This window comes from Hypanus sabinus, chromosome 18 (genome assembly GCF_030144855.1).
Source record: "Hypanus sabinus isolate sHypSab1 chromosome 18, sHypSab1.hap1, whole genome shotgun sequence".
Lineage (NCBI taxonomy): Eukaryota > Metazoa > Chordata > Chondrichthyes > Myliobatiformes > Dasyatidae > Hypanus > Hypanus sabinus.
This window is the reverse complement of record NC_082723.1, coordinates 29,836,986-29,863,579: the sequence shown is the minus strand read 5'-3', so window position 1 is coordinate 29,863,579 and position 26,594 is coordinate 29,836,986. Positions and strand designations below refer to the sequence as shown.

Below are 26,594 nucleotides of genomic sequence, written 5' to 3'. Positions count from 1 at the left end.
ACTGATACACGTGACTTATGCTTCTCCCTCTCAAATTGCAGAATGAATTCAGTTATGATCACTGCCTCCTACGGGGTTCCTTTACATTAAGCTCCCTAATAAGATCTGGGTTATTACACAACACCCAATCTTCCCACCCGGTCTCTTGCAAAAATGCTATCCCCTTCTCACAATTCCTCTGTCTGCCGCATCTGCTCTCAGGATGAGGCTTTTCATTCCAGGACGAAGGAGATGTCTTCCTTTTTTAAATGAAGGGGCTTCCCTTCGTCCACCATCAGCTCTGCTCTCAAACGCATCTCTCCCATTTCCCGCACGTCTGCCCTCACCCCATCCACCCACCACCCCACTCAGGATAGGGTTCCCCTTGTCCTTACCTACCACCCCACCAGCCACCAGGTCCAACATATAATTCTCCGTAACTTCCGCCACCTCCAACGGGATCCCACTACCAAACACATTTTTCCCTCCCCACCTCTTTCTGCTTTTCACAGGGATTGCTCCCTATGCGACTCCCTTGTCCACTCGACCCCCCCATCCCTTCCCACCGATCTCCTTCCTGGCACTTATCCTTGTAAACGGAACAAGTGCTACACCTGCCCTTACACTTCCTCCCTCACCACCATTCAGGGCCCCAGACAGTCCTTCCAGGTGAGGCAACACTTCACCTGTGAGTCGGCTGGTGTGGTATACTGCGTCCGGTGTTCCCAGTGTGGCCTTTTATATATCGGTGAGACCTGACGCAGACTGGGAGACCATTTCGCTGAACACCTACGCTCGGTCCGCCAGAAAAAGCAGGATCTCCCAGTGGCCACACATTTTAATTCCACATCCCATTCCCATTCTGATATGTCTATCCATGGCCTCCTCTATTGTCAAAATGAACCCAAACTCAGGTTGGAGGAACAACACCTTATATACCGGCTGGGTAGCCTCCAACCTGATGGCATGAACATTAACTTCTCTAACTTCCGTTAATGCCCCTCCTCCCCTTCTTACCCCATCCCTGACATATTTAGTTGTTTGCCTGTTCTCCATTTCCCTCTGGTGCTCCCCCCCTCCTTTCTTTCTCCTGAGGCCTCCCATCCCATGATCCTTTCCCTTCTCCAGCTCTGTATCACTTTCGCCAATCACCTTTCCAGCTCTTAGCTTCATCCCACCCCCTCCGGTCGACTCCTATCATTTTGCATTTCCCCCTCCCCCCACTACTTTCAAATCTCTTACTATCTTTCCTTTCGGTTAGTCCTGACGAAGGGTCTCGGCCGGAAACGTCGACAGCGCTTCTCCCCATAGATGCTGCCTGGCCTGCTGTGTTCCACCAGCATTTTGTGTGTGTTGTTGACCCAATCTTAGATAGTTTTTCCTGAGTAGGCCCAAGCACAAGCTGCTCTGCTCTTTACCCTTGCAGTTTCTTAACTCCACCCTCAAAGATTCAACGTTCTCTGACCCTATAGCACCTCTTTCCAAAGATGTAATTCCAGCTCTTACCAGCAGAGCCGCACCATTGCCCATACCTTCTTGCCTGTCCTTTTGATAAAAAGTATATCCTTTGATGTTAAGCTCCCAGTCACAACTTTCTTTCAGCCATGACTCAGTGATACCCACAGTGTCATACCAACCAGTCTCTAATAGCGCCACATGTTCGTCCACCTTATTCCGAATGCTATGTGTATTTAAACACAGCACCTTCAGTCCTGCATTCTTCACCCTTTTGAATTTTGCCTCTGTGGTACAATTTAACTCTTTGCTCTGTCTGCATTTGTACCCAGTCTTTGGCTTGTCCTTCCTTACATTCATGTTACACCCACCATCTACTTGTAAACCTACTGGCTCATCCTCAGCTCGATCACACTAGATCCCATCACCCTGCCAGATCAGTTTAAACCACTCCCAACTGCTCTAGTAAACCTGCTCACAAGAATATTGGTCCCCCTCGGATTCAAGTGTATCCCCTTCCTTTTGTACAGGTCACACAGAAGAGGTCCCAATGATCCAGAAATCTGAATCCCTGCTCCAATCCCTCAGCCACGCATTTATCTGCCACCTTGTTCTGTTCCTATCCTCACTGTTGCGTGGCAGAGGCTGTAATCTTCAGATTACTGTCCTTGAGGTCTTCCTTCTCAGCTTCCTTCCTAACTCCCTATATTCTTTTTTCAGGACCTCCTTTCCTTTTCTACCCATGTCATTGGTACCAATATGTTCTATGACTTTTGGCAACTCACCCTCCCTTTTCAAGGATATTGTGGATGTGTTCAGCAACATCCCTGGCACCTGGGAGACAAACTGCTATCAGTGTTTCCTTTTTGCGTCCACAGAATCGCATGTCTGTCCCACTGACTATAATGTCCCTGATTACTGCTGCCAGTTTCCTAACCTTCTGAACCACAGGACCAGACTGAGTTCCAGAGATACGGCCACTGTTTCATCCCCCAGCAGTACTCAAAATGGAGTACTTACTGTTGATGGGGATGGTCACGGGTGTTCTCCACTATCTGACATTCTCCTTTTCCTCTCCTGGCAGTCACCCTTTGTCTGTCTCATGTAGACTTGGGGTGACTCCCTCCCTGTAGCAACTGTCTTTCACTGCCTCACCTTCCCCAACAAGCTGAAGATCATCGAGCTGCAGCTTCAGTTCCCTTTAAGGAGCTGTATCTTGATGCACCTGGTGCAGTTGTATCTCTAAATTAAAAAGTTACTGAATTTGTGGAAAATCATACATAAACAGATAGGCAAATAACTAATCTAAGAATTATAAAATGGGATTGGTGTAAGGTGATCAATAGTGCAGGGATTTGGTTCAAAGAGTCTGGTTCCACGCTGTAACATTTGGATTATGACAGAAAATACAAAAATGTGTGATTGATCGCCAAGAGGATGACTGGTAATTCCCATTTAGAACAAATTGGGATACAATTACCTTTGAGTGAGCTTGTTAATGTCAATGGAAGTGCAAGCCATAAAACAAAGGAGCAGTATTAGGCCATTCTGCCCATCGAGACTGCTCTGCCATTCCATCATGGCTGATTTATTATACCTCTCAATCCCATTCTCCTATCTTCTCATGTCCTTTGACAGCCTTACTAATCAAGAACCTAACAACCTCCGCTTTAAGTATACCCAATGACTTGGTTTTCACAGCTGTTTTCTCTGGCTAAAGAAATTTCTCCTCATTTCTGTCCAAGCGGAATAGTGTTTAATCAAAATCATGGGAAGCTGTGTGGAGTGTTTGTGTTGTGTATTTTGGATTATTTGTGAAATAGAGGTAATTTCTTGCCAAAGCTTTTAACAAAATGATGTGGAAGTAGTCTTACTGATAACACACTTAGATTTCAGTGAGACTGGACGTGCTGATGCTATCTTGACTCACGGGTCCCACTGCGGTTTTTGCAGCTCCTGGGTCCCACTGCGGTTATCACGGCTCCCGGGTCCCACTGCGGTTAACACGGCGCCCGGGTCCCACTGCGGTTATCACGGCGCCCGGGTCCCACTGCGGTTATCACGGCGCCCGGGTCCCACTGCTGTTATCACGGCGCCCGGGTCCCACTGCTGTTATCACGGTGCCCGGGTCCCACTGCGGTTATCACGGCTCCCGGGTCCCACTGCGGTTATCACGGCTCCCGGGTTCCACTGCGGTTATCACGGCTCCCGGGTTCCACTGCGGTTATCACGGCGCCCGGGTCCCACTGCGGTTATCACGGCGCCCGGGTCCCACTGCGGTTATCACGGCGCCCGGGTCCCACTGCGGTTATCACGGCGCCCGGGTCCCACTGCTGTTATCACGGCGCCCGGGTCCCACTGCAGTTATCACGGCGCCTGGGTCCCACTGCGGTTATCACGGCTCCCGGGTCCCACTGCGGTTATCACGGCTCCCGGGTCCCACTGCGGTTATCACGGCTCCCGGGTTCCACTGCGGTTATCACGGCGCCCGGGTCCCACTGCGGTTATCACGGCGCCCGGGTCCCACTGCGGTTATCACGGCGCCCGGGTCCCACTGCTGTTATCACGGCGCCCGGGTCCCACTGCGGTTATCACGGCGCCCGGGTCCCACTGCGGTTATCACGGCTCCCGGGTCTCACTGCTGTTATCATGGCGCCCGGGTCCCACTGCTGTTATCACGGCTCCCGGGTCCCACTGCTGTTATCACGGCTCCCGGGTCCCACTGCGGTTATCACGGCTCCCGGGTTCCACTGCGGTTATCACGGCGCCTGGGTCCCACTGCGGTTATCACGGCTCCCGGGTCCCACTGCGGTTATCACGGCTCCCGGGTCCCACTGCTGTTATCATGGCGCCCGGGTCCCACTGCTGTTATCACGGCGCCCGGGTCCCACTGCGGTTATCACGGCTCCCGGGTTCCACTGCTGTTATCATGGCGCCCGGGTCCCACTGCTGTTATCATGGCTCCCGGGTCACATTGCTGTTATCACGGCTCCCGGGTCCCACTGCGGTTATCACGGCGCCCGGGTCCCACTGCAGTTATCACGGCGCCCAGGTCCCACTGCGGTTATCACGGTTCCCGGGTCCCACTGCGGTTATCACGGCGCCCGGGTCCCACTGTGGTTATCACGACTCCTGGGTCACATTGCTTTTTCAGTTTCTCCAAAGCTCTGTTATTTTTAGCCTCATCCCCTAATGTCCAAAGTGTGAGTCACAATTGGAAAACAATTCAAACAAAATCTCTGGAAATCTGGAATAAGAGAATTGCCAGAAACACTCAGCAGGTCAGGAGGGAGAGAACCAGTTCCCATTTCAGGTCACGGCTTTCACCCAGTCTGGAGATGAAAGGAAACCAATGTGCTTTGAATAATCACACAGGAAGAGTGGCTTCCTATTAGGCTTGTGTAGTCTAATAAAGGCTGAGATAGAGGAAGCATTGACCACCACTGCTTGCTGTTATTCTAATTCAGTACCAGTTAAGTTTTTGATACCATTTGATCTTGAAAATTTATAGTGATGTTTGATAGTCCACTAATACTGTGAGAATATAATGATGTATATTTGCATATTAACTAAAAATAAAATGATTTGCGCATTGCGGTGTGCTCTGTTTATATCACTGAGTTTTCTCCAAGCTTTTCTAGTTGTGTTATTTCTACAAAAGGGATGGCATGCTAACAGAGCAGTTAGCGTACTACCACTCGATGTAAATAAAACTTGCTTCTGACATTCCCCCTATACTTCCCTCCAATCGTCTTAAAACAGGGGTTTCCCTCTCATTAACCAAGGAGACCATATACTCCCGGTTGGAAACCCCTGCCTTAAAATTATGCCCCCTTGTTTTAGCCATTTCTGTCCTGAGAAAAAAGTCTCTGGCTATCTATTTGATTTATGCTTCTTGTCATCTAGTACATCTCTTATCCTACTCTACAGTAATTATGCTGGAAAATTGAAGTTACTGAGCACAGTATTCCAATTGTGTGTACAAGGTCTTGAAAGGAGTGATAGAACTGTGTAATTTTGAGTAGCCTATTTTTAATAATGAGTTAGGTTTTTTTTAAAGAAAATGCAGTGATTTGTTTTGTGATCTATGTAAAACCAGATGTAGGTCTGCAAAATATGTAATATTGGGTGCGTCTGTCTGTCTTTTGGTAGCATGCTATTAAACAGCATTGTTCCTCTTCCAGACAGGTTGCTTTTCATGACAACAGCAGTTGATTTGGTTGTCACTGAGGTGCAAGAACCAGTCCGGTTCCTTCTAGAGACCAAAGTGAGAGTGTGCCCACCTAGCGAGCGAATGTTCTGGCTCTTCAGTAAACGAAGTTACACAGAGACATTTTATTTGAAACTCAAACAGGTAATTATTTGGGTTTCACCTTTTGTAATAAGGAAGTATTGGGAAGGTATTGTTTGTTACTTGGGTGTCACAGTAACATAGCAGTTAGTGGAACACTTGCGGCGCCAACAGCCTGGGTTCAGTTCCCACTGGTGTCTGTAAGGTGTTTGTACATTCACCCTGTGACCGTGTGGATTTCCTATGCTGCTCTGGTCTCTTCCCACAGTCCAAAGATGTACAAGTTAGGGTTAGTGAGTTGTGGACATCTTATGTTGGCGCCAGAAGCATGGTGAGGCTTGTTAGGCTGCCCCCAGAACATTCTCAGACTGCATTGGTTGTTGACGTAAATGATAAATTTCACCTTATGTTTTCACATAAATGTGACAAATAAAACTAATCTAATATGTCTCTGGAGTTTGCTATAGATTGCTTTATCAAACACAAAGCCAGTTCAAAGACTAAAGGGGAGCTTGACAGTGTAGAGAGTTAGGGTAGTGATTAGTGTAACACTATTACAGTATCAGTGACCTGGGTTCAGTTCCTGCCACTATTTGTAAGGAGTCGGTGAGTGTGCGGCTTTCCTTTGGGTGCTCTGGTTTCCTACCACATTCCAAAGATGTCTGTGTTAGTCAGTTAATTGGTTATGAGTGTAGTTGGGTGGCGTGGCCTCATTGGACCAGAAGGACCTGTTGCATGCTGTATCTCCAAATATAAGTAACAGCAAACAAATTTGCCTAAAAGCTCCATCCAACTAGCACAGGGTGATTTAGGCATCAAATCAAATTCCTTTCTTGCATTGTCTGTGGACCACAAGCTACTTTGTCAGAACATGAGCTCATGTGGGAAGGTCGCAATGCTTTTGCAAGCAGGCCCTCAGTTAGAAGCCAAACATTACTATGTGAAGAGAAAGAAGATAGTTAAGAACAATGTTGGCCCCTTGAAGAATGGATTTGGAGAAATTGTTATGGGAAACAGGGAAATGGCAACAGAATTTAATGCGTACTTTAGATCTGTCTTCACCAGGGAGGACACAAGCAATCTCCCAGATGTATGGACCAGGGTCATAAGATATCAGAGGAATTGAAACAGATTGACATTAGGAAAGAAATTGTGATGAGTAGACTGATAGGTCTGAAGGCTAATAAATCCCCGGGTCCAGATGTTCTGCATCCGAGGGTTCTAAAAGAGGTGGCTCAGGAAATTGCGGATGCATTGGTAATCATTTTCCAATGTTCCTTAGATTCAGGATCAGTTCCTGAAGATTGGAGAGTGGCTAATGTTATCCCACTTTTCAAGAAGGGAGGGAAGGAGAAAACGGAGAACTATCGCCCTGTTAGCCTAACATCAGTCGTGGGGAAGATGCTTTAGTCCATTATTAAGGACGAAATAATGGCATATCTTGATGGCAGTAATAGGATTAGGCCGAGCCAGCATGGATTTACCAAGGGCAAATCATGCTTGACTAATCTGTTGGAGTTTTTTGAGGGTGTAACAAGGATGTTAGATGAGGGTAAGCCAGTGGATGTAGTGTACCTAGATTTTCAGAAGGCATTCGATAAGGTGCCACATAAGAGATTGGTGAGTTAAATCAGAGCTCATGGCATTGGGGGCAGGGTTTCAACATGGCTAGAAAACTGGTTGGCAGATAGAAAGCAAAGGGTAGCAGTGAATGGGTGTTTCTCGGACTGGCTGGAGGTGACTAGTGGGGTACCACAGGGCTCTGTATTGGGACCACAGCTCTTTACGATTTATGTCAACGATTTAGATGAGGGCATTGAAAACTATATCAGCAAGTTTGCTGACGATACTAAACTGGGTGGCAGTGTGACATGCGAAGAGGACATTAGGAGAATACAGGGAGACTTGGATAGGCTGGGTGAGTGGGCAGATACTTGGCAGATGTCATTCAATGTGAATAAATGTGAAGTTATCCACTTTGGAAGCAGGAACAAGAGGGCAGAGTATTGTCTGAACGGTGTAGAGTTAGGTAAGGGAGAAATGCAAAGAGACCTAGGAGTCCTAGTTCATCAGTCAATGAAGGTGAATGAACAAGTGCAACAGGCAGTGAAGAGGGCAAATGGAATGTTGGCCTTTATTACAAGGGGAATTGAGTACAAGAGCAAGGATGTCCTTTTGCATTTGTACAGGGCCCTGGTGAGACCACACCTGGAATATTGTGTACAGTTTTGGTCTCCAGGTTTAAGGAAGGACATTCTGCCAATTGAGGAAGTGCAGCGTAGATTCACTAGGTTGATTCCTGGGATGGCAGGGCTGTCTTACGCAGAGAGATTGGAGAGATTGGGCTTGTACACACTGGAATTGAGGAGATTAAGAGGGGATCTGATTGAAACATTTAAGATAATTAGAGGATTTGATAGGATTGAGGCAGGAAATATGTTCCAGATGTTGGGAGAGTCCAGTACCAGAGGGCATGGATTGAGAATAAGAGGTCAGTTATTTAAAACAGAGTTGAGGAAAAACTTCTTCTCCCAGAGAGTTGTGGAGGTGTGGAATGCACTGCCTCGGAAGACGGTGGAGGCCAATTCTCTGGATGCTTTCAAGAAGGAGCTAGATAGATATCTGATGGATAGGGGAATCAAGGGATATGGGGACAAGGCAGGGACTGGGTATTGATAGTGAATGATCAGCCATGATCTCAGAATGGCGGTGCAGACTCAAGGGGCCGAATGGTCTACTTCTGCACCTATTGTCTATTGTCTAAAATGCTGATTTGTAAACTTTGTCCTATCATAAGCATGCCCTCGATCTTACTTTTGACTTCATATCAGAGCAGCTGAGGTCTGGAGATGGAAAGATTTGGATATTTTTGCTTTATTCTGTGAGTCAACATCCAATTAATTCGGCTTCCTGAAAAGCGCCTGTCTTAATTCATCCACTGCATGCACACTTTGTGTGTGGAATGGTATCGTAGCAGCTAGCCAGTACATAGATTTTCACCATTAGCTGTAAGATTGGAGTTCGATTCCTACTATTGCCTGAAAGGAGTTTATTCCTTCTTCCCTTGACCACATGGATTTCCTCTGGGTGCTCTGGTTTCCTCTCACATTCTAAAAGATACACAGTTAGGGTTAGTGAGTTGTGGAGATGCTAAGTTGGTGACACTTGCAGGCTGATTTGATTTGAGGTGCATGACACATTTAACTATCTGGCAAATAAAATGTAATCTTTAAACTGTTGCCACCTCTTTTGTGAGAGTTTATCTTGGTAGTAGTGCACAAATGCAGATTGTACAACCTAGATTAGGAACGGTCAGATGGAACTGTAATTAAGTCCAGCTGCCGAGTTGTTGAATGTTGTTGTTTACTCAGGGTATGCGGTGTATCTAGAGTAACACACACAAAATGCTGGAGGAACTCAGCAGGTCAGGGAGCATCTACGGAGGGGGATAAACAGTCAAGGGTTTAGACCAAGGCCCTGCATCAGGACTGAAAAGGAAGGGGGAAGATGCCAGAATACAAAGATCAGGGGTTGAGGAAGGAGTACAAGCTGACAGGTGATAGCTGAGACCAGGTGAGGGGGGAAGATGGTTGGGTGGGGGAGAGGGTGTTGAAGTAAGAAGCTGGGAGGGGATAGGTGGAAGAGGCAAAGAAGAATGAATCTGATAGGAGAGGAGAGTGAGCCGTAGGAAGTTGGTAACAAAGAGGGGCACCGGGGGAGGTGATGGTCAGGTGAGGAGAAGAAAAGCAGAATGGGGAATGTCCAAGGAAGGAGTGGAGTGTAATACTGGAAATTAGATAACTCAACATTCATACTGTTAGGTTGGAGGCTAGACAGACAAATCTGAGATGTTGCTCCTCCAAGCTGAGAGTGGGCTTATCATTGCAGTAAAGGAGGCCATGGGCTGATGTGTCAGAATGTGTATCTGAGCAACCTTTGAATTGTTTTACAGATTGATCAGAAGGAAAGGAAGAGCAATAGTGATACACTGTACGAGGTTGCAAGTTTGGAAAGTGAGTCTGAGCGCGAGCGAAGAAAAACAACGGCAAGCCCAACCATACGCTTGCCCCACTATGGGTCGCAGGGGTCTATCATCCCTTCACCACCCGAGGATGATGAAGAGGAAGGTTGGTCCACTCAAATTCTGAGCTGATTTATATTTCTCTCTGAAGTTTGTGCAATTAACAACTTTATGATTTTAAAAATCTCCTGCTTTTAGAGTTGTGTCTAATGGCTTTTTTGCTACACATGTGAAACACCAGTGGGTTAGGCAGCATCAATGGAGAGGAACAAACAGTGTACGTTTTGGGGCAAAACCCTTCCACAGGATTGGTTTCTTTGCCAATAGTTCACTTGAACATATAAATCATTTTTAAATGTAATAATAGAACTAATAAAAATTAAACTAAACCTCTCCCTTTGTGGCTCTCATCCAGTGTTAACACAGATGTTGATTCAAGGATGACTTGAACCATGCCATATCCACACGAAAAGTGTGTTGATGTAGGATATAGGACAGAATTTAATAATGGCACTGAGTTCACCTTTGATAGTGTGTTATTTGTTGTTACTGGGGAATGTTTAATACAGTAATACAGCATGGATTCAGCACATCTCACCGACGTTGACTGTGGAACCTCTAATGCTCTTCTATTCACATTCTGATCCAGATGTCATTTTATCATGTACTCATCAAAATGTTCACCTTTGTGAACTATGCTCCTAAACTGTGGCGTTTAACACCTAAAGGATGCAGACTCAGTTGATGCTTTTAAACACTAGCACAAACTCATTTATTTAACCTTGATTTTAACTAACATATTTTTGTCTTTTATTATCATGTTTGCACTTTATTCCATTGTAAAATACCTTGAACTACATTGTCTGTTTGAAAAGGGCTCAAATGTTGTTGTTATTATTTATTGTATTGGACTCAACCATTTCTTCTAGCAGCTTATTCTACATCCCCACCACTCTCAGCCTAAGTCGTGCTTTCGTTTGACTTTACAAAATGTAGCCCCTCACACTTACCTGAACAGAAAGCCTAATCTCAGCCCACTTACAGTACCTATCTGTTCAAGATCCCCCTGTAATTTTTTTATAACCTACAGCAGGGGCCCCCAACCATTGTTATGCCATGGACCAATACCCTTAAGCAAGGGGTCCATGGGCCCCTGGTTGGGAAGTCCTTTTCTGCACTACCTGTTTTAGTATCATCCTCAGACTCACTAACCTGGAGTGTACATGAGCCTTAAGTATTGACCTTGCATTTTTGTTTATTATTAGCTTTTACTCCTTGGAGGATCAAGAATCAAGATTGGGTTTAATATCACCTGCATACATCGAGAAATTTGTTGCTTACAACAGCATTGCATTCAGTACATAATAAAAACTATAAATTACAATAAGAACTGTATATAAACATATAAGTTAAATAAATAGTGCAAAGAGAGGGAAAATATACTGGGCAGTGTTCATGGATTCATTGTCCATTCAGAAATCTGATGACAGAGGGGAAGAAACTATTTCTGAAATGTTGAGTGTGTGTCTTCAAGCTCCTGTTCTGAAGGCTGATCTGCCAAGCATATGTTTCTGGTGTGAAGGCATTTTTAAGCCTTTCCTAATATTTTCATTGCTGGCAACTTGCAAGTTGCTGCTGACGTGGAGCTTGTCATTGGGAGGTTAATGTAGAGTTTGAGTGGTGTTTGTTTTGTCAACCCCAGCCCCATGTCATTGTTTTATCTATTTTCTTTAAGGGATTGTTCGGTTTGAAAAGATCTGCAACACTACAGGGATCAACAACCCCTGGAGAACCTCTGATGTTTTAAGCAATTAAATCTTGCATCATCTGCATCTTAAGTAGATTAGAAAGCAACTGTTGAACAAATAATAAGTGTGGTAATAAATCAGGATCAGGTTTAATATCACTTGCATATGTCGTGAAATTTGTTGTTTGCAGCTGCAGTACGTTGCAATGCATAATAATAAAAACTATTAATTACAATAGGAAATATTTTTTTTAATTAAATTGAGTGGTGCAAAAAAGAGCAAAAATTTTGAGGTGGTATACATGGGTTAATTGTCCGTTCAGAAGTCTGATGGCGGGGAAGAAGCTGTTCCTGAAACCAACCATGGAGCCCACCTACATTTGGCTCATATCCCTCTGAAGCACTTCTGTCCGTGTTAGTGGCTGGCAGGATGGAGATGTGTCTCTACCAAAGGATGGGTATGGTGCCCCTTCCCTCTGCTAGCCTACAGGTCACTCTTGGGCAAGTTATAGCACTGCTTAATCCTCTGATCAGGGTCACGTGTAGCCATAGATACAGGTGGTGGATGGTGGTATGAGCAGCCGGTGCATATCACAAGTCCTGGTTATGCGACCACTGACACCCAGTAGACAATCTCTGAAGTATATTGATAATAGCTGGGTCACCCATCTTGTAAAGACACTTTCCTGAAGGAGATGGCAAACCACTTCTGTAGAAAAATTTACCAAGAACTATCGTGGTCAAAGACCATGATCACTCACGTCATATGGCGCAATACATAATGGTAATGATGCTGATAATCCATGTGCTCATCCAAATGTTTGAATGTTGTTATTGTACCTGCCTCAACCACTTCCTCTGTCAACTCACTCCATATGGTCTCCACTCTCGGCCATGACTTTATGAAATGTATCACCTTGCATTTACCTAATTGAAAGCCATTTGTCAAACTGCAAGATTAAGATTAGCTTTGTTTGTTACGTGTACGTTGAAATGTATAATGCGTTGTTTATGTCAGTGTGCTCGCCCTGTTTGGAAGTGTCACCATGTTTCCAGCAGCAACATAGCAGGCTTATAATGTACTAACTCTAACCTGTACATCTTTGGGAGGAAACTGCAGCACAGAGATGAAACCTATGTGGTCACAGAGAATGTACAAACTTCTTACAGACAGTGGTGGGAATTGAACTTAGGTCACTATGCTAGTGTAATGTGCCACCCCATTTACCATAAGCCATTTACCTATATGATCAAAATTCCCCCTCTAATTTTTCATAACCTTCTACACCATCTACAACTTCTGTTCTAGTATCATCCTCAAACTTAACCTACCATGCCTTGAACATTCAGCATCAGAATCAGGTTTATTATCACCGGCATGTGATGTGAAATTTGTTAACTTAGCAGCAGTTCAATGCAATACATAATCAGAGAGAGAAAAAAATAATAATCCAACTTGTTTATATAAATAACAAACAACAAAGTTCCCAGCATACCCCTATGGCATGCAACTAGTGACAGCCCTGAGATCCCAGCACTGCCCTATGGCACATCACTGATGACAGGCCTGCAGTCTGAGAAATGGCATTTGACTATCACTTTCTGTTTCCTACCCTTGAGCCAATTTCAAATCCAATTAGTTTTCTCTCCCGGGATCCCATACTGTCTTGCCTTCTGGATTAGTTTGCCATGAAGGACCTCATTAAAGGCCTTGCTAAAGTTCATTGAGACAATGTTTACTGCCCTAGCCTGGGTAGTTCTTCAAAAAAATACTTAAGTGATCTGTCAGACACAGTTTCCTCACACACAAAGCATGATGGCTATCCTTAATTAGACCATGCTTATCCAAATGTTGATAGATCATATCCCTCACAATCCTCTACGGTAATTTACCCAGCACAGACATCAGACTCATTTACATAGTTTCTGGATCACAAAAACAATATTTAACATTTTGGCATTCATAAGTTGGTAGGATTTTGGTAAATGGATGGAAAGTTGTCTTCACTCATTTAGTTCTATATTCTCTTTCTTCAGATAACGATGAGCCTCTCCTGAGTGGCTCTGGTGATGTGTCCAAAGAATGTGGTGAAAAGATTTTGGAGACTTGGGGTGATCTACTGTCAAAATGGTGAGTACGAACACCATCTTGGAGTTGTGTTGAAGTTTCTATGATGAAGTTGTATAGTCTGGTTTAGAATTAGGTATCTGTGGTATCAGCTTGATTTTTAAATATTGCAGTTTAGTTCAGTAGAAGTTTATGTGGGTGTTGCAGACATTTCCAGATTTAAACTTGGCAAATAAGCTCAGCAAATGATGGAGAAAGCTTAAGGGGCTTGGTGGCCTGCTCATTTTCTCGTGTTCCTAAAGAATCTTGACTCCCCAATACGAGGGCATTTTCTCTTGTCACTTTGTCATGTATTTCAGCAGAACACATCTTTATTTGATCTTCATTCAGTGGAAATGGTCTTGCTACTCATAATCAGGCTTATTATCAGTGATGTAAGTTGTGAAATGGGTTATGAGGCAGCAATACAGTACAATACCAAAAATTACAATGTTACAACAAAAGAGCAAAATAATAAGGTAGTGTCCATGGACCAGTCAGAAATTTGATGGCAGAGGATAAGCTGTACCCAAGATGTTGAGTGTGTTTCTCCAGGCTCCTTTACTTCCTCCAAGATAGTGGCAATGAGAAGAGGGCATGTCCTAGATGGTGAGGATCCTTAATGATGAATGCTGCCTTTTTGAGGTGTCTCCTTATGAAAGTGTCCTTGATGATGGGGTGGGATGTGCCCATGATGCAGCCCTATGCAGCGGCGCTACCATACCAGACAGCGATGTAACCAGTCAGAATGCTCTGCACGGTACATCTGTGGAAATCGGTGACAAACTCCTAATGAAACATAGCTGCTGGTGAACATTCTTCATAATTCCTTAAAACTAGATTTTCCTCTCCCATTGAAATTTTGCAAGTGTTTGCCTATTTTGACAGCTTTTGCTGTTTCCCATAAGTGTTCAATTCAGCAGAGTTGAGATGCATTCCAGAAATAATTTGTATATAAAATAATGGCTTCCCCTGAGTAGTAAAACCGCCATCTATGATTAGGATACTGCAATACTTTCAATAAGTGTTTTAGCAATTATACTGTTCACTTTAATTTGTTCATCTAATATGAGGTTATCTGTGTTTGGAATGGTGGAAGTGGGAGATGAGGAGTAAGAGGTTTTACGTTCACAAACTAATTAACTAATTATCTGACTATGTAAAAGAGTGTACACATTTGAATTTTAATTGCACAGATGCCAAATGGCTGCTTTTCCCTTTGTCAGATTAAATTATATGTAACATTGATTTTCAACATAGTTTACTAAAGCTAAAGTTTCCTGTCTCTTCCTTATCCCTTAACTCTGTGAACCATGACCTGTTTTAGTGGAAGTCACTACTGGTAGTTGGGCTCCAAAGTTCCTAAACTGTTCTTTTAATCCTTTCTTCCTTGGCCCAGCACACCAAGGTTAATTGTATTCTCTTAGCAAGGGATGAGCAGATTGAGCTGAGACCAGGAAATTTGTGATATTGTGGAAACTGTTGGTAGACTGATTAACAAACAAGAGAAAATCTGCAGCTGCTGGAAATCCAAGCAGCACGCACAAAATGCTGGAGGAACTCAACAGGCCAGTCAGCATCTATGTAAAAGAGTGCATTTGACATTTTGGGCTGAGACCCTTCAGCAGGTCTTGAACTCCTTACAGACAGCAGCGCGAATTGAACCTTGCTGGCATTATGCTGACCGACAACTGTGCTGCCCCATGCTACCGTGTTGTCTATACAATTACTACAGTTGCAGTGGTGACTAGATTTCCTAATTACTAACTCCTTTTGTCCTTAGCTTGTGTAACACCCCAAGTCCTAACACTACCATGTAGATGTAATTATAAGATGATTAGACCACAAAGCAAGAAATAGAATTAGGCCATTCAGCATATTTATTATCCCTTTCAACCCCATTTTTCTGCCTTAACCCCATAGCCTTTGAAGTCCTGACTATTAAAGAAGCTATCAACCTCCGCTTTAAATATATCCAATGACTTGGCCACCACAGCTGTCTGTGGCAGTAAATTCCACAGATACCCAAACCTCTGGTCAAAGAAATTCCTCCTCATCTCAAAGTGGATGCCCCTCTATTCAGAGACTGTGCTGTCTGGTCCTAGGCTCCCCTACTATAGGAAACATCCTCTCCATGCCCACATGCCTTTCAGTATTCAATAGGTTTCAGTGAGATCTCTCTTCATTCTTCGAAACTCCAGTGAATACAAGCCCAGAGCCATTAAACACTCCTCATGTGTTAACCCTTTCATTCCTGGAATCATTCCCATGAACCTCCTCTTGTCCCTCTCCAATGCCAGCACATTTTTTCCGAGATAAGGGGCCCAAAACTGCTCACAATATTCCAAGTGCAGTCTGACCAGTGTCTTATGAAGCCGCAGCATTAATTCCTTGCTTTTATACTCTAGTCCTCTCAATATGAATGCCTTCCTTACCACTGATTCAACCTGCAAGTTAACCTTTAGGGAATTGTTTGTTCATAATTCGATCAAATTGTGCCTCAATACATGAAGGTTTTTGTTAACTTGTCACTAATTGTCTCAAAGTTAATTTTTAAATTAAGCCAGTGTGGTTGATTGCTCATCTCTAAAGCCGTTGCAACAGCTTGCTTTACCTTGGTGCTTTGGGCAGCACTTGTAATCCAGCCCTTACTACCCATTTCTCTTTGAACTACAAAGAGCAGAGTCTGATCATTCCTTGTCTCCAAGGGAAATTGCATCATTTTAGTTGTAGCGTTTTTTATTTCATGAAGTGAGATCTTCCCTGATGTGCTTTTAACCGAAATGAAGGGTGAACGTCTCTCTCTCTGTGCGAGACTCAGAATCATATTTATTATCACTGACTTACACGATGCAAAACGTGTTTTGTGGAAGTAGTACTGTTCAAAGACATAAAATTACTGTAAATTTAAAAAGTGCCAAAAATTGTAGTGTTCATGAACTAGTAAGAAATCTGCTAGCAGAGGAGAAAAAGCTGTTTCTACATCATTGAGTGAGGGTCTTTTGGCTTTTGTACCTCACCATGATGGCAGTAGTGGGAAGAGGCCATGTCTTAGATGGTGAGGTACTTAATGATAGATGCCGCGTTCTGACTATGGGTCAGCTGCTGCACAGGATTGAAATAAACTGTAGAGTGTTGTAAACCATCATCTCCATCACAAGCACTAGCATCCATAGTATCCAGGATGTCAAGGATGCCTCAGAAAGGCAGTGTCTATCATTAAGTACACCCATCACCCAGGACATGTCCTTTTCTCATTGCTGCCGTCAGCAGGGAGGTACAGGAGACACACACTCAATGATTCAAGAACAACTTCTTCCCCTCTGCCATTGAATTTCTGAAGGGACATTGAACCCACAAGCACTACCTCACTACTTTTTTATTTCTTTGTGCACTACTCATTTAACTTAACTAACTCGTGCCGAGGATGTGTTCCTCGGAGGTGGAAATTATGCGGGGTTATTGTAACATTATGTAAATTGACATGTGTGCCTGATTTTAAAAAAATCAAACCTAAGATGTATGATACATTATTTTACATATACACAGTAATTCGTGAGTAACAAACACACAAATAGGCCTAATCTGTATATCAGTGGAGCCCCAGCAAATCACAGCTGCAGCGGAGGGAAGTGGGTGGTGATTACATCTTGGGGGAGGGGCTGGGCTGTGGGTCCTCCTCTAAATTTGATCGCTTCTTCAAGTAGATGTCAAGATTTGACTGCCTTATCTTAAGTTTCCTGTCACAAATCAGTTCTTGTTAGCAGGAAATCATGTCGAGAACATCTCTTTGCCTTATTGCTTTGCTCCAAGTCAGAGTCATTATCGATGAACTGGTCCATGATTTGTAAGATCGTGCCAATACTAGTGCTGAGGAATTCTGTGGTTAATCAGTCCTTTGCAGCCTTGAAACAAGTTGCATGTTTCTGTTGGGGGATGAAAGTACGAGAAGGCATTCTTTTCCAGAATACCCCTGTTTCATCCATATTGAAGACAAGCTCAGAAGGATGTTTATTGCCTTTTCCATTATTCTCAGCTGGCTTAAGGGCATGTTTTGTTGTGTTTGGTCATCCACCCATAAATTTAGTCTATTTTCCATTTTTCAGGCAATTGAAATAATCCTTGAACTGATCAATTTTGTTGATAACTTTTGAGGTTGTTGTAGCAGAAGCTTTCATCTTGTCTGCATTTTTAATAATTGTTCTGATCATCAGTGTGATCGATTTCAAAGAGGTGCCAACATCAACCTGACACTCACCAGCTTGCAGTTTCACATCCATGTCAATGCTTTTCCAAGCCACCTTGGATGTGCTGCCCTCACTGGAGGTTGCAGGATGTTTTCCAGACATTATGGTGAAAAAAAATAGAATAAATTGGTGAGGAAGCAAGTATGTTTACAAATGCAGAGGAAGCTGAGTGTCAACTAATACGTGATTGGTTGTGAGTGGCTCAGGGCATGTTTAAACACTCTCATTGGCTGATTGAATGTTTACCGTAATGCCAGCCACTCAAAGTTTTAAATGTTGCTTAGAATGATTTTTTGTCATTTTTAAACATTTCAATAAAGAATTGAATACCCATGTTGTAACGAAGCAATGCGATGCGGGGTAGCGTTATGCAGCGTCTGAGTTTATTTAATTTGTGTGTACTTACTGTAATTCAGTTTGTGCTTCTATTATTTATTGCATTGTACTGCTGCCGCAAAGACAAAAGATTTCACAATATATGCCAGTGATATTAGATCTGATTCTGAAGAGGGCATGTCCTAGATGGTGAGGGTCCTTAATGATACATGCCTCATTCTTGATGAGTAGCCACTTGGTGATGCCCTCCGTGGTGGGGAGGCCAGACTGTAGGCTGGCTGAGCCGACAACCTTGCCTCTTGTAATTGTGTGTGTTGGGGGCCTCCTGCCAGGCTGTGACGCAGCCAGTCAGGAAGGTCTATTTAAAAATTATTGGGAAGTCTAAACTAGAATATTAGAGACCAAGTTCTTGGAGGTGTGATTTGATGAATAACTTCCAGTTTTGATGAATTTGATGGACTGAGTGGCCTGGGTGTGTGACATAAGCATGATTCTAAGACTCTTTTCAAGGCAGCTAGTTACAGTATCAGAACAATGGAGAATCACCCTCTTCTGGGAAGCTACATTGATTTGGGAGAACTAGCCAGAGTAGTTATTTCCATTGTGACTTAATTTAAAACATCATGATTAAACACACGTTTAGTTATAATTGTGCAGAAAAACTAATTCTGCATGGTGTAGGTAAAATTATTATCAGTAATTTCATATTGTGGTTTTGTAAAAATAGATCAATCATTATGTGACACTTATTTATGGGCACAGTTTCTCTTGAAATTTCTAATCATCTCATATTTTATATAGGCATCTAAATTTGAGTGTAAGACCCAAGCCTCTGCCAGCTTTAGTGAGAAGTGGCGTTCCTGAGGCTCTTCGAGGTGAGGTGTGGCAGCTTCTTGCAGGATGCCACAACAATGACCAGATGGTAGAAGACTACAGACTCCTTATCACAAAAGTAAGTAGTTTTGCAATTAAGCAAATTTGTGTGCCTGGCTTCTACTGAATAGAATATGTTTATATAGTTGATGGACAGGATTCTTTGTACATCTTGCATGTACTTTGTTGTCTTGTGTCAGTTGCAAAATTTAATTTTGAGATCAATCTAGTTAAATGCAAGCAATTGTTCCATTCAGTGAATTGTCCAGGAAGTGCTTATGCAAGTAATCTCTCAGTCCTAGTTGGATTTCAGCCAAATGCTTTATAGTTGTTGTTTAATCTCTTTGCCATCCATTAAGTTATCTGTATAAGAATAATATTACAGGTAATCTGGGTTTATAAATGGTTTATCAGGAGCTGTTATGAAACATGTCAGGTTCTGATTAATTGTTTAGTGACATTCATTAAATTTTTGAATCTTTTGATCTTTGGAGCTTGCTTCCATTTTTAATATTGCCAATTTTTCTGAGGCACCTCTTCAAAGTTCAAAGCAGATTTATTATCATTGTACATATATGTCACCATATACAACAGTTAGACTTGTTTTCTTGCAGGAATTCACAGTTAAATGCAAAGGAAACAATAGAATCAATGAAAGACTAGACATAACATGACAGAAATACCCTATGTGCACAAGACAACAAGCTGCAAGTACAAAAAGAAAAACAATAACAAATAAATAAATAATATTGAGAATATGAGATCCTTGAAAGTGAACCTATTGGTTGTGGGAACGGTTCAGTGGTGGGCTGAATGAAGTTGAGTGAAGTCATCCCCTCTGGTGCAGGAGCCTGATGGTTGAGGGGTAATAACTATTCCTCACCCTGAGGCACCTGTACCACATCCCTGGCGATAACATTGAGAAGAGAGGTGGTGGAGGTTTTTGATGATGGATGCTGCTTTCCTGTGATGGCTGCTTTTTCAGGTTGCAGTATAGAACTTGGAAGAGTTTATGCCCTTCAAATAACTCAAGCATTTATCATTAAAATAGCCTTCTGAAGCTGACCCATGGGGAAATCACCATTTTCTTTCCTCAAGCATGGACACCAGTTTCCATTCTATTAGTTGACATTTCAGATGCCAGATATTTTAGAAGTTTTAATTCAGTAAAGAAATTTCAAAACTAGGCATTTAATTTCTCTTTTGCAAAAGAAGTAATTGTGAAAAATAATAACCTTTATCAGGTCAAGTAATTTAAACTGAAAATGAAGTTATAATGAAAATCTTTTCGCCTGTTCAATATGCCATAAATTCACCAGCACTTGCATTGGGTACTTTAACAGGACAAATGTAGTTCCTACTTAGTTCTGTGTCCTTGATTTGAAATGTACATCAAGGATCAGTTTACATCACCAATACAGTGTCTCTGGTAAAAAATAAGGAACTGCGGTAATTAAAGATTTGTAGAGTCATGGAGTAATACAGCAGGGAAACTGGCCCTTTGGCCCATCTTGTTCATACCAGCCACTGCTCACCAAACCAGTCCAATCTACCTCTAAACCCACCCCCCAAACCAAATATGCAGATATCTTTTGAATGTTATTGTACCTGCCTCAACTACTTTATTTGGCAGCTCTTTCCGTACGTGTATGCACACCCTCTCTGTGAATAAGTTCCATCCTTGGTCCCTTTTAAATCATTCCCCTCGCCTTAAGCCTGTGCCTTTTGAGTTTTTAGTTCCCCATCCCCTGGGGTGGGGGTGAAAGACTGTGCAGTGACCCTGTATACACTCCTCATTAAACTTACAGAAATGCATAATGGGTGTCAAAGTGGAGATATGCCTTTACCGAAGGAGATGTAAGGCACTCCTTCCCTCTGCTAGCGTACAAGTCACCCTTGGACAAGGTGTAGCATCTGCTTAGACCCCAGTCAGGGTCACATGAAGCCCTGGGAGCAAGTGGTGGGTGGTTGTATGAGCAGCTGGTGCATATCACAAGTCCTGGTTATGTGACCACTGATGCCAGGCAGGCAATTTCTGAACAGTATTGACAATGGCTGGGGTCACGCATCTTGTAAAGATACTGCCCAGAAGAAAGTAATGGCAAGCCACTTCTGTAGAAATATTTGCCAAGAACAATCATGATCTTAGAAAAACCATGATCACCCATTTCATATGACATGGCACATAACGAACGATCAACGAGGTCCATATATAAAGAAATTCTCCACATTCTACACTGCAGCCTGAAGAGGCATCTCAGAAACTGGAAATGTAAAATAAAAAGCATGGTCCAAAGATTAAAAACTTGATGACAGTCGCTAAAGAATTAATCAGAACCCAACATGTTTCAGAACAGTTTCCGATAAACCATATAATAACCCAGATTACCTGTATCTTGCAAAATCTTGTTCTCCTACGTGCCAAGGATGAAAGTTGTAGCCTGCCCAACCTGTTCCAATAACTTAGGCCTTCTGTTTCACTTTTTTTGTTCAGAGTAAGCTGCTTTGGCACAGTCAGCTGAACAGCTTCTTGTGTTGGAAGTGTTTATAATTTTGTGATAAATACTTACTGAGAATAATGCACAAAGGAATGAGACTATTTGGATAGTTTTACCAAAGATGCAAGACAGGTGAATAACTTCCTGTGCATTATCTTTATGTGCCTCTGTCACCTGTTTGGAAGTTGCTGTGGTTTTCCTTGCCTTTTTTAAATTCTATTTGTGCTTGTACTTGTGCTTAAGGTTAATTTATAAAATTTGATTGCAAGTCCCATTTCTGGTATTAGTGATTAAGCAGATATTGACAGCATTGATGTGTTACCAAAAGTTGCAGTGTGTACGAATTGGAGGTTCAATCTGAATCCTTGGATTACTGTCCAGAACACGGGTTCCCAACCTTGTTTTAATGCCATGGACCTCTACCAGTAATCGAGGGGTATGTGGATCCCAGGTTGGAAACCCCTGGTCTAGAATTAAACAGCAAGATCCTGTAGGGAAGAAAAATTTAACTTCTGTTTGATGTTAATGTAGCATTGGCTGAAAGCTAAAATGATGTAAATGTGTAGTGTTAATGCATCTTTAATTTATTTGAGACCAGTATGTTGGGCGGCATGGTAGCATAATGGTTAGTGTTAGGCTTTACAGTGCAAACGATCAGTGTACAATTGCCATCGCTATTAGTAAGGAGTTTGTACATTCTACCTGTGACCATGTGGGTTTCTTCCAGGAGCTCTGGTTTTCTCCCACATTGCAAAGACATTCAGGTAAGTTGTAGGCATGTTTGGCACTGGAAGTGTGATGACACTTGTGGACTGCTCCCAGCACATCCTTGGACTATGTTGTCCTTTGTCACAAGTGACACATTTCACAATGTATTTTGATGTCCATGTGACAAATAGAGCTAATATTTAAATCTTTATGGTAGAGCACCTGAAATTAATATTTGGTAGTTTTGGTTGAAATGGAATTTTTAATGTTTAAGTTTGATTTTTATTTCTGATCATGATGTATTGTTGGCAATGGAGTCATAATGCTTATTCCCTTGTACTACATTAGCTGGTGTTGGTCCCTTTTGGTTTAGACTTGTTTTATCAGATAAAATGCCCCAGCACTGGAACCCAGAAACCATTTTAGATTTGTGACCAGTAGATTTCCATGAGAATTAGCTTTAATATCTTCATATTTCTTAATTCTGAGATAGATTGTTACTGTTCTAATAAATGAGAAGGAAAAGCAGTAGTCCTTTTTAGCTGGTTTAATGTCATTTTCAGTACACTAGTGTAAAGGAGAACTAAATAATTTTGTGTGCGTGTATATTCATAAAATGACGCTAGGCACAGGAGTGACAGTACATAAGCTGACTGACAGGAAATTATAAATAGTGCTGGTTGGGGGTGTGGAGGGGTGGGTTAGTAGGTGAAGGTGTTGATCAGTCTTACTGCTTGGGGAAACTACCTGTTTTTGAATTTGGTGACCCTGGATTGAATGCTACATAGCCTCTTCCCTGATGAGAGTGGAGTGGGACAAACAGACTAATTTTAACACAGCCACTGCCACAACCTGACTGGAATTGGCAGCACTGATAGATCATACATTGAACTTGTAGTTTCTGATCCATGTGCATTTATCCAGCACTGTGGACCGAACAGTTCAGGGAATAATCAAATACTGAAAAATACTTTACAAAAAAATGGATTGTTTGTTATCCCAAAGGAAATTGTCGATTTACTGTTTACTAGGAAAAGTAAATTATTCTGTCATGTTCACAACTTTCTCAGGTGGTTTTTGAAATTGCTCCATTTTGGGTGCTTGCTTTGTAATCTGAGATTAATCTTTCATCTGGCCTGTTGTGATGGATGAGTGTGTGGGATTTGGAGAGGGCAGAAGGTTGAGGAGAAAGTGGTAAACTCTGGTGTGGATGAGTAATTGCACAACTCTGAAAACTCACAATGTTGCATCGGTCTGCTTGTTGCATAAAGGTTAGACCATGTGCTCACTCTGAGCTCAGCTCTGGGTCTTAAGCTTAAATTTCTAATAACTATTACTCAGGTTTTACCATTCTTGACCAGGTGTCATTAGACTGCTTATGTCTAATAAAGTGGATTTTCTCGAGGCTTTCACCTCATTTTGGTCACAGGACATTTCAGTTGAATATAATATACATAGCTTCCTCACTGCTTCTAGATCAATGCTGACAAGCAAAATAAAAATAAAAAAAGTAAAATTTGAACTCACGTTGTATTTTTATATTCCCTTATGAGCTTTGACCGTCTGGAAACAAGAACTTCAAGGATAATGAGATATGAAATTTTAAAAATACTTTTTACCTTTTCCACCTCCCAGCTCCTCATTTCATCTCTCCTCCCACACACACCCACCCGCCTTCCTCCTCTTCTGGTCTCACCTATCACCTGCCAGTTTGTCTTCCTTTCCCTCTTTCCCCTGCTCTACTTATGGGTTCTTCCCTCTTTCCAGTCCTGATGAAGGAACTCGGCCTGAAACATTGACTGTTTATTCCTCTCCATAGAAGCTGCCTAACCTGCTGAGTTCCTCCAGCATTTTGTGTGTGTGTGTTGCTCTGGATTTCCAGCATCTGCAGAATGTCTTGTATTTATTATTCTAAAATGAAAGATACACAATTTGACAAATACCTTGTGTGGCAAGGGATGCAGATTTCCCAAAATTTATGCTGCTTTCACCAATTGAATGTGAACAAAATGTTCTATGGACGAGTTTAATTTGTGTCAGTAATTTGATTTTTTTTATTGCAGAAAGCAATAATGTCTCTTAATGTCTCTTATTTGGTGTGTAAATGCTTCCTGGATAACTGCAGATTGTAGAGCTTCACAGAATCAATGAGATAATATTTCTGAGAGGATTATGATTTTTACTTCAAGGGAAATGTTGGACTATTCAGATTTATTTATCACATGTACTTTAAAACGTAGAGTGATAGGATGGAGATGCGTCTCTACCAAAGGAGGTGTAAGGTGCTCCTTCCCTTCACTTGCCTTCAGGTCACCCTTGGGCAAGGTACCACATCTGCTTAGCGCCCCAATCAGGGTCACATGAAGCCATGGGAGCAAGTGGTGGATGGTCTTATGAGCAACTGGTGTATATCCCAAGACCTGGTTATGTGACCACTGACACCAGGTAACCTCTGAAGAGTATTGATAATGGCTGGGATCAACCTTCTTGTAAAGACACTGGCCAGAAGAAGGCAGTAGCAAACCACTTCTATCAAACATTTGCCAAGAACAATCATGATCATAGACCATGATTGCCTATGTCTTACAACACAGCACATAACGAACAAACATTGAAACGTAGTGAAATGCATCATTTGTGTTAAAAACAGCACATCCAAGGATGTGTTGGGGATGTGTCACCACATATTCCAGCACTGGCATAGTATGTCCACCATGTTCAGCAAAGCACAACAATGCAGAACAGATGGTCAAAGAGACATTAGATTAGATCACCTAAAGCTTGTTCTTTAAAATACAGTTATGGTAAAAAGAGAGGCTCAAAGGTGCTGTTTCTGGTAGCTGAACAGAGTCAGAAAAAGTTAAGAGATGCCGTGGGAGAGTCTAGGACCAGAGGACACAGTCTCAGAATAGAAGGAATACCCTCTAGAACAGAGATGAGGAGGAAGTTCTTTAACTGGTGTTACGAATGTGCCACAGCTCTGAGGGGCCGAAGGGTGCGGGGTAGCCCCCCTCCTTTTTGAGAAACGCAAGATCACTATTGAGTCAGTTCAGGAAACCCGGGAAATGAGAGAAAGACATGCAGAATCCACAAAGAGTTTGGAATGTGTCCTGGCCTCCGAAAGGCAGAACCATTGATACCGGCTATTGTCTCTTGGAGACGGAATTGTATATTGAATCCTGTACGATGCATTGAAGCCCCCAGGCAATGAACCGAGGGGGGGGGGTTGGTGGAGGGATTGCATCATCCCAACCTGATTGACATCTGAGACCCTGTGAGTCAGGGATAAAATATTATTTTTTCTATCTGTTTCATCAAACATGTGTTTAATGACCCTAACTTTATGTATTGTATTTTTCTTTTGTCCATGTGTGTATCTAAGAGTTTCTTAAATACCCTTAATACTGGTATCTGCCTCTACCCCCACCCTTGGCAAGGCATTCTATGTACCTACCACTTCAAATTCAAGTTTGTTTATTGTTATTCAACCATACACCAGGAATAAAACCAGGATCCTCAGGGACCAAGGTGCAAAACACAGTGCATGTAGAACATACAGCACGTAAAATAATATTAACAATAAAAATATATTTTGTAGATGTACAAGTTGACATGGTGGTGTAGTGGTTAGCAGAATGCTTTACAGTACCAGCGAATAGGGTTAAATTCCCAGAGCTTCCTGGAAGGAGATTGGATCTCTCAGTAACAGTATGGGTTTCCTCTGGGTGCTCCAACATTCCAAAGATGTACTTTTGGTAAGATTATAGGTCCTTGTAAATTGTCCCGTAATTGGCCTAGGATTAAACTGGGGTTTTGCTGGGTGGTGCAGCCAGAATGGCCTATTCTGTGCTGTATTTCAATAAACAAATAAATTGACATAAAGTACATCTAATTAAGTATACTACAGTATTACTGCTGCTGGCCATATATAATGTGTTCTGGGTGAAAGCAAGGTTCAGAAGTCTCACAGCCTGGGGTAAGGGAAGAAGCTGTTAACCAACGTAACAGTCCTTATTCTTGTATGGTGGTATCTTCTACTTGACGGCAGGAGGTCAAAGAGATTGTGGGCGGATGGGAGGGGTCCTTGACTATGCTGAGGGCTCTGTGAATGTAGTAGTCCTGGTGTATATCCTGGGGCGGTTGGGGGGTGTGAGAGAGACCCCTTGTGATTCTCTCAGCAGTCCTTCGTTCCTTTGCTGGATCATGAAGTCTGTCTGCTCTCTCAGGCGGTACTTCTTCAAAGGAAAAAGTGGGCATTCTCTCTGATCTCCTAATATTTATCTCAGTCGTCATTGCCACAGTTCTGCTCATTATCACTTTGCTGTAGTGAGA

General features: G+C 42.6%; 1 protein-coding gene across 4 annotated transcripts in view; it reads left to right on the top strand.

The window, feature by feature from the left end:
- Positions 1-26,594, top strand: part of LOC132407441 (rab GTPase-activating protein 1) — a 243,889-nt gene that overhangs the window by 100,128 nt on the left and 117,167 nt on the right. For all 4 annotated transcript variants that reach the window (XM_059993944.1, XM_059993946.1, XM_059993945.1 and 1 more), the window contains 4 exons: positions 5,619-5,788; positions 9,678-9,852; positions 13,531-13,624; positions 18,985-19,135. In XM_059993944.1, the coding sequence (XP_059849927.1) occupies positions 5,619-5,788; positions 9,678-9,852; positions 13,531-13,624; positions 18,985-19,135 (590 nt within the window). The remainder of the gene's footprint in view (positions 1-5,618; positions 5,789-9,677; positions 9,853-13,530; positions 13,625-18,984; positions 19,136-26,594) is intronic.